Genomic DNA, 15,295 nt, shown 5'->3' on the forward strand with positions numbered 1-15,295 from the left:
CTGAAATCTCCGTTAAAACCTACTCCAGCCCATCTACACCCTCCCAGCCATTGAAGCCCTCCCTCCACCAAATGGCCATATAGAGACACAGACCGTGCAAGTCTGCCCAGTACTGGCCTTAGTTCAATTTTTAATATTATTTTCTGATTCTAGATCCTCTGTGTTCATCCCACGCTTCTTTGAACTCAGTCACAGTTTTACTCTCCACCACCTCTCTCGGGAGCGCATTCCAGGCATCCACCACCCTCTCCGTAAAGTAGAATTTCCTAACATTGCCTTTGAATTTACCATCCCTCAACCTCAAATTATGTCCTCTGGTTTTACCATTTTCCTTTCTCTGGAAAAGGTTTTGTTCTACGTTAATAGCCTTTAAGTATTTGAACGTCTGAATCATATCTCCCCTGTCTCTCCTTTCCTCTAGGGTATACATTTTCAAGGCTTCCAGTCTCTCCTCATACGTCTTCTGACGCAAGCCTCCTATCATTTTCGTCGCCCTCCTCTGGACCGCTTCAAGTCTTCTTACGTCCTTTGCCAGATACAGTCTCCAAAACTGAACACAATACTCCAAGTGGGGCCTTACCAATGACCTGTACAGGGGCATCAACACATTCTTCCTTCTACTGGCTATGCCTCTCTTTATACAGCCCAGCTTCCTTCTGGCAGCAGCCACTGCATAGTCACACTGTTTTTTTGCCTTTAGATCTTTGGACACTATCACCCCAAGGTCCCTCTCCCGTCCGTGCATATCAGCTTCTCTCCTCCCAGCATATACGGTTCCTTCCAATTATTAATCTCCAAATGCATTACTCTGCATTTCTTTGCATTGAATTTTAGTTGCCATGCATTAGACCATTCCTCTAACTTTTGCAGATCCTTTTTCATATTTTCCACTCCCTCTTCGGTGTCTACTGTTACAAATCTTGGTATCATTTGCAAAAAGGCACACTTTTCCTTCTAACCCTTCAGCAATGTCACTCACAAACATATTGAACAGGATTGGCTCCAGCACTGAACCCTGAGGGACTCCACTACTCACCTTTCCTTCCTCCGAGCGACTTCCATTAACCACAACCCTCTGGCATCTGTCCGACAGCCAGTTTCTAACCCAGTTCACCACTTTGGGTCCTAACTTCAGCCCTTCAAGTTTGTTCAACAGCCTCCTATGAGGAACTGTATCAAAGGCTTTGCTGAAATCTAAGTAAATTACATCTAGCATATGTCCACGATCCAGCTCTCTGGTCACCCAATCAAAAAATTCAATCAGGTTCGTTTGGCACGATTTATCTTTTGTAAAGCCATGTTGCCTTGGATCCTGTAACCCATTAGATTCAAGGAAGTACACTATCCTTTCTTTCAGCAACACTTCCATTATTTTTCCAACAACTGAAGTGAGGCTCACCGGCCTGTAGTTTCCTGCTTCATCCCTGTGACCACTTTTATGAATAGGGACCACATCTGCTCTCCTTCAATCCCTAGGAATCACTCCCGTCTCCACAGATTTGTTGAACAAGTCTTTAATAGGACTTGCCAGAACCTCTCTGAGCTCCCTTAGTATCCTGGGATGGATCCTGTCTGGTCCCATCGCTTTGTCCACCTTCAGTTTTTCAAGTTGCTTATAAACACTCTCCTCCGTGAACGGCGCAGAATCTACTCCATTTTCTCATGTAACTTTGCAAGACAATCTCGGTCCTTCTCCAGGATTTTCTTCTGTGAACACAGAACAGAAGTATTTGTTTAGCACATTTTGCTTTTTCTTCATCACTCTCCACATATCGGTTCCCAGCATCTTTTAGTTTAGCAAAAATGCAGGCTCTATACCAAGCCAAAACACAGGATTTTAAACAGAAATGCAGGCTCTATACCACCCTAAAACGCAGGATTTTAAACAAAAATGCAGGCCCTATACCAAATCAGTGGCTACCCTAAAACACAGGATTTATAACAGGATTTTCCCTACTTTAGTCACCCTGTGCCATAGGCACCAGGATTGAATTAGAGTTAATAAAGTCCTATGAAAAGGAAGAGGAAATAAGATTTAACAGAGAAAAGAGAAGGGTTTATTTTTTGTTGTTGTTTGTTGTTTTTTTAAGTAAGAAACAGGGAGGAGAAGAGAAATTAAGCAGATATAATGCTGAAAAACAGTGAAAAGAGCAGAATATGAAATGCTAAGTAAGCAAAGTTACTTACCTGTAACGGGAGTTCTCCGTGGACAGCAGAATAAGTCAGCCACACTTTTGGTGATGTCATCTACGTTATCAATTCGGAATTGCTCTCCCAGAGCTCAGGTGAGGCTTTTGGGAGCCTCATCTGAGCATGTGCAGGTAGCCCTATATATACCTGTGCTGGCCCTCACTAATCCAGTGATTCCCCTAGCTTGAGTCTTATTGCAGTGTCACCCATAGGGGAGGAGGGAGGGTCAGTGTGGTTGACTTATCCTGCTGTCCACGGAGAACTCCCGTTACAGTTAAGTAACTTCGCTTTCTCCATGGACAAGCAGTATAAGTCAGCCCCACTTTTGGTGACTCTCCAGCTGCGGAGTGCAGAGGGTGTAAGAGGACGGGATCCCCGTCGGGGATGGTCCCCTCTGCATCCCCACTACCTCGCTGTGGTAGGGTGAGGCTGCATAAATGTCAGGTGAGGAACAGAGACAAAACCCCAGTTACTGAGACCAGTCAGAGGTTATGCATTGTAAACAATAGGAACTTTATGTTGGTCCTTAGAACTGGACCAACACTCCCTTTCTTTTTCTTTTTCTTTTTTTTTTTTTAATCTACCAGCATGGTAGAGTATGTATCTCAATAACAGATAGCGATTATAACAAATATATATCACCTACGTGGTGTTTGAGTAACACCTTTTTTTTTTTTTTTGGGGGGGGGGGGGGATTGTACAAAAAACAAACTGTGCAAATTGTGCCAACATAGCAGAATATAAGCTGTCTAACAATCTCTTCTATCTGATTCAGACAGATCAGGTAGTCCTGTTCAGCTAGTCCAGGTATTGGTGTCTTTTGCTGTGTCCGTTTTGTCACCATTCGTAGTATGTTGAGACCAAAATCATTGGAGGTCTGTTTTCGGGCAATCCAGGCAATAGTGTCTGGTGAAGGTGTGTGGCAAATGTCCTGAAGTGGCATGTTGCTGAGGTTTGCCAATGTTGCGGCCATGGCTCTTAGTTGGTGTGCTCGTAGCAGGAGGTAATGCAGTTTGAGATCCAGTTGGATAAAGTGCATATCCCCACTGGTGTTCCTGGCTTGTTGGGGGTCAAAGGAGACGAATAGTTGTACTGCCTTTTGCCAGGGTTGCGTTCGTTGAATATATAGGCAGGTGCAGTCCAAGGTGTGTAGGAGTTGTTCCGTGCTGTTGGTATGTGGTCCCGGGCAGAAGGAGGGGAGCACTATCTATTGGTTTACATGGAAAGGTGAGACTACCTTAGGTAGGAACTTTGGGTGAGTTCTCAGCACTGCGTGATCATGAAGGATCTGTGTGTATGGTGGGTATGTCACCAGGGCCTGTAACTCGCTGATGCACCTTGCTGATGTGATGGCAATGAGAAAGACTACTTTCCAGGTGAGGAATTTGATTGGCGCATCCTCCAATGGCTCGAAGGGGTGCGCTGTTAACCTGCGGAGGATGATACCCAGGTCCCACGCTGGCGTTGGGCAGCGTACCGGGGGATGCAGGTGTATAAGCACTTTCATGAACTTGGACTCTAGTGGGTGTGTGGCTAGGGTCCTGTCCTCGATGCGGTTGTGGAACGCTGATATAGCGCTCAAGTGGACCCTTATGGAGGATGTTTTCAGGCCTGCTGTGGATAAGTCAAGTAAGTATTGAAGTACTGCTGGGACCTGGCAGGTGAGTGGATCTTCTCCTTTTGAGACACACCATATGTGGAATTTTTTCCACTTGAGCCTTTATGATTTCCTAGTTGCCAGGTGTCTGGCTGCTAGCAGTACTTCAGTCACCCCAGTTAACATGTGGAAAGGGTCCAGGATTAGACTTTCAACATCCATGCTGTCAGTGCTAGTGTTTTCAATCTGGGATGCAGAGTTTGTCCCTGGTGATGAGGTCCGGTCACAGCGGTAGACTGATTGGCGGCCGTGCCGAGATCTGGTATAGGAAGGGAACCATACTTGTCTCGGCCAGTAGGACACAATGAAGATCACTGTGGCTACCTCCTGCCTGATCTTCTGTAGCGCTCTGTGGATGAATGGTATGGGGGGAAAAGCGTAGAGCAGGCGTTCCTCCCCCCCCAATGTATGGAGAAAGCGTCCCTGGTTTGACTGTATTATGCCGGTCTTTTGGAGCAGAATTGAGGGCACTTCTTGTTGTCCTCTGCAGCAAAGAGGTCCCTTATTGGGAGGCCCCATTTGTGGAAGAGATCCTGGGCTACCTTCGGATTGAGGGACCATTCGTGGGGGTCCAGCTTTCTGCTGAGGCTGTCCACCAGGGCATTGTTCAGGCCCGAGAGGTAGGTGGCATGGATGAGAGTATTGATTGATAAAGCAAATGTCCAGATTTTCTGGGCTTCCCTGCAGAGGGTGAGTGAGCCCGTGCCTCCCTGCTTGTTGATATAGAACATTGCTACCTGATTGTCTGGATCAGTAAGGTCTTGTTGGAGATCCAGGGAGCAAAGGCTTGTTGGGCATTCCCAATTGCCCTGAGTTCTAGCAGGTTGATGTGGTGTTTGGCCTCGGAAGGTGACCAGGGGCCCTTGGTTCTCAGATGGAGGAGGTAAGCTCTCCACCCCTGTTTTGAGGCATCTGTGGTGAGTGTCAGTTGGTGGTGTGGCTGCTGGAAAAGCTTGCCCATGTACAAATTCTGTTGTGTCTACCACTTGAGGTTGTTGCAGATCTTCTGATCCATTGTGATTCTGTGAGACAGAGGCTGTGTGTGTTGGTTCCAATTCTTTCTGAGGAACCACTGAAGGGGTCGCATGTGGAGTTTGGCAAGTGGGACAACGTGCATGGAGGCTGCTTGATGGCCCAGGAGACGTAGTATTGTTCTTGCTGTGACACTGTGTGTCTCTGATATTTGCTGAACCAGTTTTTGTATTGCTTGTCCCCTTGAGTGGGGCAGAAAAGCTGCATTCAGGGGCGTGCAGATCCTTGCCCCAATGAATTCTATTGATTGTGTTGGTTGTAGCACAGATTTTTTGGTGTTTACGAGGAACCCCAGGTATTGCCAGAGTGACATCGTTGTATTGACTGCTGTTGTTGTTTCTTAGGCTGATGGATCCTCCAGCAGCCAGTCATCCAGGTAAGGGAACACGCCTATGGCGCTCTTGCGGAGGTGTGCCGGTGCCACCGCGACACATTTTGTGAAGACTTGGAAGTGCTGGGTTAGGGTCCTGAACCGCAGAAACTTTCTTTGGGAGGGGTGCATAGGGATGTGTGAATACGCATCTTGGAGGTCCAGTGAAGCCAGCCAGTCGTCCTTTTAAATTTGTGGTAGGATTGCTCGTAAGGAGTGCATACAAAATTTTTCCTTGTTTAGGCCTGGTAGGTCTAGGATGGGTCTGAACCCTCCTGCCTTTTTGGGGATGAGAAAATAGTGGGGGTAGAACCCTTGGTTTTGCTGTGACTTGTGTACTGGTTCTATTGCTCTTGCTTGGAGGAGAGCTTTGATTTCTCTGAGGATGAGCTCTTTGGTGGGTGGTTGGCGGGTGTGTGTGGAATTTGATGTGGTATCCCTTTTTTATGATTTGTAGCACCCATTTTTCTGTTATCTTCTCCCAGGCTTTGTTGAATGTGGAGAGGCGGCCTTGTTGATGAGTTAAAAGCTAGGCCCGGCTTTTGCGGTGGTGGAAGTAGCTGGCTTCTGCTGTTTTCGCTCCCTCTGGCGCTGCCTTTGCTGGTAAGGGGTGCTATAGGGTTGTGCTTTCTGTCTGTGGGACGGCCCTCTTGTCTGGTTGTCGAAGTGCCTTACAGTGTTATTTTGTCGGCGATAGTGGTTGGTGCTATGCCGCCTTGGTGCCAGGGTTTTTACGAAGCCATCTGAGGAGAGGGTTTGGAGAGTTGTGCAATTGGCTTTCATTGTGTCCACTGTTTCCGTGACTTTGTCTCCAAATAAGTTCTCCCCTGAGCAGAGTGCATCTGCGATACGCTCATGGGTGTCCTCGCATGGGCCCGATGCCCGCAGCCATGCCAGGCGTCTGGATGCTATGGCCACTCCAGCCGTGCGGGCAGATGTTTCAAATGCATCAAAAGTCGCTTATATCATGTGTTTTCCACATTCCTTCATATCCTGTAATATGGGGGCTATGCATGCTTTTCCCTCGGGGTGTAGCGTGTCTAGGGTTTCCTCTATTTTCCTCTGGAGGGCATCATTGTACAGGGTAAGGTGGAACAGACGCGGCCTCTGTGTCTGGGGTGTCTTGGGTTGTTGATGTGTGTGGGCTGCCCGTGTTGCTGGTAGTGCCCATTGCGTTCGGAGGCATAGCCGTCTGTGGCTGGAGAGTGTGACGCGGCTGTCTCTGCTCCCTGCCTCCATGTTGCTGGTGGTTGCAGTGTCTGCTCTGCATTCGGTGCTGGGCTTTTGCTCTGCGCCCTTTGCCCGGAGAGTTGCTGTGCGATGAATCTGTTGAAAAGGTCAGACAATTGTCCGTGATCGGTAGGGGTGGTCAATTGGCGTGGCTGGATGCTGGGATCTGTGGCCGATGCACGTGGGTGGTCAGCCGGTTGATGGGGTCTGCCCCTGCTCCTGGTTCCATGATCTTTTGACCTTCTGCACCTCTGTCGCCTTGGTGAGGCTGCTGAAGATGATGATGATGAAGAGGAGGGGGAGGAGGAGGAAGATGTTCTGTGTCTCCTTTGTCTTCCCTCCTTGCAGGTTCTGGTGTGTTGGCTCCTGTGAAGCACATTGCCCTGTCCCTTTAGGTGAGCAGAGTTCTGCTCCATGCTTGCAAAGGCACTGTCTGTATCCAGGCTTGCCTTTTGCTGTGTCTGTGCCTTTAAGGGGGCGGGGCCCAGTGCACTGATATCATACTGGGATGAGTTCGAGGCAGCTTGAATCTCGGGGCAGCAGGCAGCATGGCTTCGATTTGAATCAGAGCAGTCCCGAGTTGGTGCAGCTGGGATGGCTGGCGGAGGGGATAGGAGACCCTCGGCCGTTTCTTCCACTGTCTGCACTTCTGTGCTCTGCCCGAGCCATGGAGCAGCCGTTGGGGAGGCTTTCATGAAGCTGGAAAGTTTCAAGAGCAGTCTGCTCTGTTCTTGCTGGACTTCCTGAGGCAGCAGGTAAGCAGGGGCTGCCGTGATTGCCGATTGGGGTCCCGGGGAAGTTCTTCTCTATGTCGGGTGCTCCAGAGGGGTCTTGCCTGTGCTTTTTGGCTGCATTTTTTCCCCCTTCTTCGCTGGTCTTCCCCCGTGGTGTGCAGGTTTTGGAGCCGATTTCTTCTAGCCATCTGAGACATTTTTAGGCACTGAGGGCAGGCTGCCATGAGGTGTGGTGCTCCTAGGCAATGGACACACACCTCGTGGGGGTCCATGGAGCTTATTTTTCGTTTGCAGTCCGGGCATTTCTTGAAACCCGGTTTTCCTGCAGGCTGTTCATTTTTTTTCTGCCATTCTTCTTCTTTTCTTTTCTTTCTTTCTGGTTTTTTTGTTCTTGGGTTTTTTTTTGTTTGGTTTTTTTTTTTAAATGAATGGAGAGCTGTGATCTGTCCATTTGGGAAGGGTGGATGAACTAAATTGGATTAGTGAGGGCCAGCATAGGTATATATAGGGCTACCTGCACATGCTCAGAAGAGGCTCCCAAAAGCCTCACCCGAGCTCTGGGAGAGCAATTCCGAATTGGGAACGTAGATGACGTCACCAAAAGTGGGGCTGACTTATACTGCTTGTACATGGAGAAACTTAGCTTTTAGAAGTTCACAGGGCAGACTTGTTCATAGCACTGTCCCAAAGATAATGCAGTTAACCTTAGTAGTAAATCAGAGCCCCACCCTTCTCCACCTAATCAGCAGACACAGTGGTTGAAAACTAGTAAGTCAGAAATACAGGCTCTATACCACCCTAAAACACAGGATTTTAAACAAAAATGCAGGTTGGGTCCTTCTTCTCTCAGGGGTTCTCTGGTGTCTCCTCAAGATCCCAAGATGTTGTGGGCTTCTTACAGGGGGGGGGGGGGAAGGCTGCGGCCTCCCTTGCGACTGCTGGTTTCTCCAAGGGATCTGTGTCTGGTTCTCCACTCACTGGCTCATCTGATCTATGAACCCCTGGCTGGGATTTTTCTGAGAGATGTTGCCGTTAAGACTGATTTCCTCGTTATGGTCGCTTCTGCTCAGGGTCTGTCGGAGCTTCAGGCTATGTCATGCAGGGACCCTTTTCTCCGCATTATGGAGTCTGCAGTTGTTTTGAGGACCATGTCTACTTTTCTTCTGCACGTGAGGTCAGCAGTCCATATCGCCCAGGTAGTTCGGCTACCCACTTTTGTTCTGTCGGGTTCCAAGTCTAAGACCCGTGTTTTGCGGTCTCTGGAGGTGGGCGTCTCCTTTTGAGATGCCTTGAGGCTACTAACGACTTCCGTCTGTCAGACCATCTGTTTGTCCTGGCGGGACCTGCACGCCGGAGTCAGCCTGCGTCCCCGGCTATCTTCTTGCATTGGTTGCATGCGGGCATTTCCGCGGCCCATGTGGCGGCGGGGAAGCAGCCTCCCTTTGGCGTGAAGGCTTCCTTGTGGGCTGACTCTCATGTGGTCTCGCTTGAGGAGACTTGTTGGGCGGCCATGTGGGTTTCCCTTCATATTTTTTTTCCGGGTTTTACCTGCTTGATGTGGCAGCTATGGGTGTTGCGGCCTTTGGCCCTTATGTTCTGGCGGCGGGCTCTTTAGGCCCCCCCCTGAGATTTAGGACTGCTTTGATATGTCCTGATAGTTCAGGCTCCAGAGGGGATTGTACAAGAATGAAAGATTAGATTTCTTACCTCTGCTAATCTTCCTTTTTGTATATCTCCTCTGGAGCCTGAACTCCTGTCTATCCGTTTTGTCCAATTCGCAGTTTGCCTGCCAGTAACTGGTAAGTTTGCTTTTTCTCTTTGACCAGCCTTGCTAACATTTCCCCGAGTGTCCTTTTATTTAAGCTTATTTAAGCTTATTTATTTTAGGGGTCCTGGGATGGTGCCCCTTCTGCTCTTTAGGCTGGATCTTCTTTAGTTTTGCAGGTGTGAAATGTTTCAATTTCTTATTATCCTAACTTAGCCTTTTATTGGCGGTTGTTGATTATGTATTTGGTTATCATGAGTAGCATTGATTTGTATCGGGGAGTCCCTGCAACCCCTCTTTTTTTTTTTTCTTGTGTTTCCTGTTTGTATTAGATACTCCTGTCTTTGCTACCTACTGAACTTTAAGGGAAGTGGCCACACAGGTGACCTCACAGAGGGGGTGGCGTTATTTTTAAGTTCTGCAGCCAAGGCTGGAATGGATGCACTATCCAATAGTTCAGGCTCCAGAGGAGATATACAAGAAGGAAGATTAGCAGAAGTAAGAAACCTAATCTTTCATTAAACATTTCTGCCCTCATAGTGCTAAACAACCGGCATCTGCTGGCACTATCAACAAAGTTGTGAGTATATGTTTTATTTGAACTTCTTTTCTCTTTTTTAAGTGTTTTCCCCTGGCTGATGATTGGATGGATTTGCCATATCAAGCTCGCTTTCAGGGCACAGTAATCAGAGAATCTCCGGATTGGCTGGGCCGTCCTTGCTGTGTGGATCTGATTAGTCTTTTGATGGCCGAGCTGTTGAGATTCCCGGTATCTCCGGATTTACTCATCTAGGGTCCAATCAACATGGATATTCATCCTACTTTGATATTACGACCTAGCTTTTGAAAAGTCATGGCTAACGTGTAAGGGTTATGCGAAGCAGGTTATTTCTTCTCTTCTCCAGGTGATACAGATGTCTTCACCTGTGGCTTATGCTACCATTTGGAGGTTTTTCCTTTCTTGGGAACTTCTCAACATTGGCAACCTTCCAAACTTCTATGTTTTATATTCTTTCTTTTTTGGCACAAGCGTATTGCCAAGGGCTTAGCGTTCAATTTCCTTCAGCTTCAAGTGGCAGTCTTAGCTTGTTACAAGGGCTAGGTATTTCACTCTTTGCTTACTTCTCTGCTTCCTGTAGTTCAGTTCCTAAAGGAAGTACAGTATATTCGTACAACTCTTAGGAAGCCCGGAGTACAGTGTTAAGGTATTTCTTCGCAGTTTACAGAAGGTTCCGTTTCAACCTTGTCTTTTGAGACTCTAAAAGGCTGTGACGCGTTTTTGTTTGTTTTTTTTTTTTTTTAATTCTTTATTCATTTTTAAATCTTTCAATAAGTGCAATATGAAATACAATCACTTGACACTTAAATATCACTTAATATTCCATCAAAAATTAATACTTTAGATCATTTATTGTTCTATTGTCCATTTATTATGGTTTTTGGAAATCAATTTGGGACCAAATTAATTGTTTATTAGAAAACCCGGTGGCATCGACCTATCATCATCATATATAATAAAATGGTAAGCGCGCATGCGCAATCGTGCCCCGTGTTCCCTGATCTGTCGCGCTGTGGCGCATGCGCTAGATGGCGCGGCGTGAGGGACCAGCACTTTGGAAGGAGAGCAGGCCTGGGATTTGGCAGAAGGCAGACGCCGAAAAGGCCTCGGAACAGTGGAAGACGGACAAAGGGGGGGGAGAGGCGCTCGCCCCATCCGCTGCAGCCTAGCAACTCCGACCGCAACCTTCCCCCCTCAACCGCCTATGCCGGCTCAGGCTCCCGCCGCAGTGGAGGGAGAAAAAAAGCCTATGACCCCCCTCTTCCCTTCCCTCTCTTCACGGTTTGTCTCCAGCGCCTCTTCTTTGCTCTCCGCTCACCTCTCTTCCGTTGACTCCGAGAGGGCCGCAGTGCGGCCGTGTGGAAGGAGGGTGGGGGGAGCGAATGGTACGGTCGGCTGGGGAGGGAAGCACTTTAGTCCGTGGGTGGCGAAGGGAGTGACACTCCGCGGCTTGAACTGGCAGGTTGGTTGCCGTGTACGGGAGGGGTGGGGAAGGGCCGGCCAGGGACTTCTGCTAACGGGGAGTTGAATGAGAGACGCGGACAGGGCAAACACTAAAGAGAATGAGCAGCAGGCTCCCGTCCCTGCAGGCTCACAGGCGCGAGCGTAGTGTGCTGTGTTTTTTTTTTTTGTGTTTTTTTTTAGTGAAGGATGTTGCAAATAGGAGCCAGGCTGTGCATGCTGAGCACCCGACTAACGCGCAAGTGGGGTTCCCCCCCCCCCCACACACACACTGTGCCTAGGAAGGAGTCATTTGTATTGTGTTTAGCGCCCTCATTTATTTTGAAAGGTCAGTTTGCGTGCCTCATCTGAGTCTAAAAGCAAACTGCAGACATGACAGGACCCAGAGGAAATAAGTGAGACCCCCCCCAAAAGCGCCTTGCAACGGTAATTCAAAGGGAGGGCCTGTTAATGCCATTTACGTAGACAGAGGGGGCAGTAAAAGGGAGGCGTACTGCTGGACAGGGGGAGCAGGAAAGAGGGGTTGATGGAAAGGGGAAGAGGTGCTGATGGACAGGGGGGGCAGAAAAAGGAAGGGAGGCATGGATAGGGGGAGGTAAAACAAAGGGAGAAGGGCTGCTGCTGGATAAGGGGAGCAGTGAAGGGGGGGAGGTGGACACAGGGGAGGTAAAAGGAAGGGAGAATGGACAGGGGGAGCAGGCAAGGGGTGGTGGTGGACAGCCAAGGAAAAAAAAAAAAGAAATACAGAGAGAAAAAGAAATAAAGACAGACACACACACATATATTCTAGCACCCGTTAATGTAACGGGCTATAAGACTAGTGATACTATATTATTTGGCATGTCAATGAGGCAAAGAGTCAGATATCTTCAAATAATAACAGCTTTTACTTATAATGACAGGGGTCGCCATACAACAAATTACATGTAATTGGAAAAACTGGAGTAGATTGAACTATCATTTTTGGTGGAACTCGTTATGTCATATATATAAAATGGAAAGAGCAATATCTACACAGAAGGGGTATTTAAGGAAGTTTGAAGATGTATGGGAGCCGTTAAAATATTGTACTGAATAGATATCATTTTTCCCTTAAATTTACAAGTTATACTGGGGGGGGTAATTTTTAGTTTATTATTTAACAATGTAAGAATGATAGGGGGAAATTTTATTATATGACACATATGTTTTATATTTACTATGGAAGGGTGGGATAAGTTATATGATTTGGATTATTGTTGATTATTAAGTGTTCTATTTAATGTTAAAATTTTTTAACTCATGTCACACTTAAAGTTTTAAAACGAATAAAGATTTTATATAAAAAAAATTAATACAAATAAAATATCCCCTCCCCATATACCCTCGGTAGTATTTTAAACCTAAGAAAACATAACTTAACATATCCTAACATGGTGTTTCTTGTGGTCATGGCTTCAGCTTGGCGGTTTTCTGAGCTGCAGGCCTTGTACGGCAGGGATTCTAATTTCTGATTTACAAATTTTAGGGTGTCAGTTCAAACAGTACCACAATTTCTTTCTAGGGTGGTGTCATCCTTTCTTTTATGCCGCTTTCACTTTTCCTGCCTTCTTCCTGGGAGGAGGAATGGGGAGGCAAGCTTTTCTTCACCGCGTTTCTTAAAAGTGCATAGCATTCTCTGGTTACATATGATTTTTAGTTGTTTAGATCACCTCTTTGTATTCTTCAAGGGACGTGACAAACGTATGGCAGCGTCCAAAGCCTCATAGAAACATAGAAACATAGAAATAGACGGCAGATAAGGGCCCACGGCCCATCTAGTCTGCCCACCTTAATGTCCCTCCCCTACCTTTGCCCTGTGAATAGATCCCATGTGCCGATCCCATTTGGCCTTAAAATCAGGCACGCTGCTGGCCTCAATCACCTGTAGTGGAAGACTATTCCAGCGATCAACCACTCTTTCAGTGAAAAAGAATTTCCTGGTGTCACCTCGTAGTTTCCCACCCCTGATTTTCAACGGATGCCCTCTTGTTGTTGTGGGACCCTTGAAAAAGAAGATATCTTCCTCCGCCTCGATGCGGCCCGTAAGATACTTGAACGTCTCGATCATGTCCCCCCTCTCTCTTCAAGTGCCTCCATCACTTGAAGGGTCCAGGAGGACATTCTTTATGCTTACTTGATGGCAGGGAAGTGGTTTGTGGAAGAACTTCATGACCATTCAGCTAGAGCAATGGCTACTTCTTGGACTCAGTCCAGAAGTTATTTCCTTGGAGGAGTTTTGTCATGTGGCTACTTGGTCTTCCAAGCATACTTTATTTCAGCATTACCAGTTGGATGTGGAGGCGCATGCGGAGGCAGCATTTACTGCTTCAGTTGTTGCGTAGGTGGTGCAGATTGAGGATTGCTTTGCTACATCCCAGTGGTCTCTGGATTCATCTGCTGCTGTTGCTAAGGAAGGAAAAATTATGTTCTTACCCTTTCTGGATATTGACTGTCGTGTTTTTTTTCTTTTGCAACTTTCAAAGTTTGTTATTATTGATAGTTGTATTCTGTATTATTACCTTTTGAAATTTGATATGGGAAAATTTTTTTTTTTAATATGCTAAGCATATTGATGGTTATGGATTCTTGGGCAAGGAGCAATACTGAAGATGCAGGAGGCATGCCAGCCAATAAGACTACTTGTTAATCAGTTTCTCTATCTCCACCTGCTGGTAGATGTGTGCTATCCCATTGGTCTCTGGATTCATCTGCTGCGTCTAAAGGAAAGAAAATTAACAGGTAAGAACATAATTTTTCCTTACAACTGCCTGCACTGTGCATGCACAACTGCCTTTCTGCCCGATGAGGCTTACGACGCCTTAGTTCTTCATTTTCTACGGAGCGAAGAAGTACTGTTTGGCTGGACTTTGTTCAACCTGCATTTGCCTTCCCATTTTTGCATGATAGGGGATTTTTAAAATTTGTTAACTTTATTTATTCTATAACAACAAGGGAGGGGAGCCTGATACCTGACAGTATTAAAATTCTAGGAGTTACATTTGATAGCAAATTAACCTTTCATGAACACATAAGCAATACCATTAAATCTTCATTTTATAGACTTCGTCAAATACGTTCTCTCTCGCAATATCTTTCTTCTAAATCATTAAATATCCTGGTACACTCTCTAATAATTTCCAAAATTGATTATTGCAACGCCCTCTTTCAAGGGATTACACAAAAAGAAATAAGAAGGTTACAAATAATTCAAAACACCGCCATTAAATTAATAACAAAAAAAAAAAAAATTTGATCACGTGATGCCACTTCTCAAAAATGCCCACTGGCTTCCAGTATCGCACAGAATAACATATAAAATATGTCTGCTTACTTTTAAAGCAATGTTTTTTAAAACTCCGGCCTTTATCTATAAAACTCTAATTCCCTATTCCACTAATAGACCATTGAGGTCCAATGAACAACATTTACTTACAGTTCCTTCTCTTAAAATTATAAACACAAGAAGACAATTTATTTTTTCGGTTACAGCGCCACAAATATGGAATTCCCTGCCAATCTATTTAAGAAAAGAACATGATATCGATAAATTTAAGATCAACCTAAAAACGTTCCTTTACAAAGACGCATTCGATTAAGTACTCATAAACAGGAACACAATGATGCATTAATTTTAATTCCCAACCTCATGTTTTGCCCCTACCTCTCTTTTTATTGAATTTTGTATTTCTTATCCCTTTTCCCTTTTATTCATGTCTTGTCAAGTATGTATATAGTATATGTTTACTGATTATGGACAATTAATGTTTTAGATTATATTTAACTTTTATTTTTTATTTTTAATAAGGTAATTTTGTATTCACTTCTATTACTTTGTATTTATGTTCATCGCTTTGAAAATATGACAAAGCGATTAATCAAAAATTTAATAAACTTGAAACTTGAAACATTCGAGGGATACCGGAGGAGATTCTTTGTGGTTCCCGAGTTTCCTGCAGCAGCGGTTGCTGTGCTCTTTTGCTCTCAACAGGGCAGGCACTGTAAAAGATGAACCCCTTACGTCACTGGGTCCATCTCCAACAACTTAAATTGAAGCCGCTGCCACGGTTGCGGCCACAGCTGCGCAGCCGCAGGGCATGGCAAAAGGGGCACCTTTTGCCTCTTGGGAGCCCCTTGGAGCCACAAGGAGCTGAGGAGCTGGAATTTAAGGTTATATTACTTATTTTATATGTTTGATAGATTGAATATGGGGAAAAGAAAAATTAAACCTAAGAGTTCAACACCGGCTGAATCTGGCCCTATGGATAGGCATTTGACA

At 45.9% G+C, this 15,295-nt stretch overlaps 2 protein-coding genes across 3 annotated transcripts in view; one reads left to right on the forward strand and one right to left on the reverse strand.

Annotated features, from left to right (window-relative positions):
- The window catches only part of PSME3IP1 (proteasome activator subunit 3 interacting protein 1), a 205,278-nt gene that overhangs the window by 37,154 nt on the left and 152,829 nt on the right, over window positions 1-15,295 (forward strand). The gene's annotated exons all lie outside the window — the stretch shown is intronic.
- On the reverse strand, window positions 6,302-7,174 carry LOC117359718 (osteocalcin 2-like). Its single transcript, XM_033942932.1, has one exon. It carries the CDS (start codon window positions 7,172-7,174, stop codon window positions 6,302-6,304), a length of 873 nt encoding a protein of 290 aa, XP_033798823.1.

Source organism: Geotrypetes seraphini, chromosome 4 (assembly GCF_902459505.1).
Source record: "Geotrypetes seraphini chromosome 4, aGeoSer1.1, whole genome shotgun sequence".
Classification (NCBI taxonomy): domain Eukaryota; kingdom Metazoa; phylum Chordata; class Amphibia; order Gymnophiona; family Dermophiidae; genus Geotrypetes; species Geotrypetes seraphini.

Bases quoted from the DNA above. Each gene is read 5' to 3' on its own strand.
- LOC117359718 (XM_033942932.1), bottom strand. From the start codon at position 7,174: ATGAAAGCCTCCCCAACGGCTGCTCCATGGCTCGGGCAGAGCACAGAA.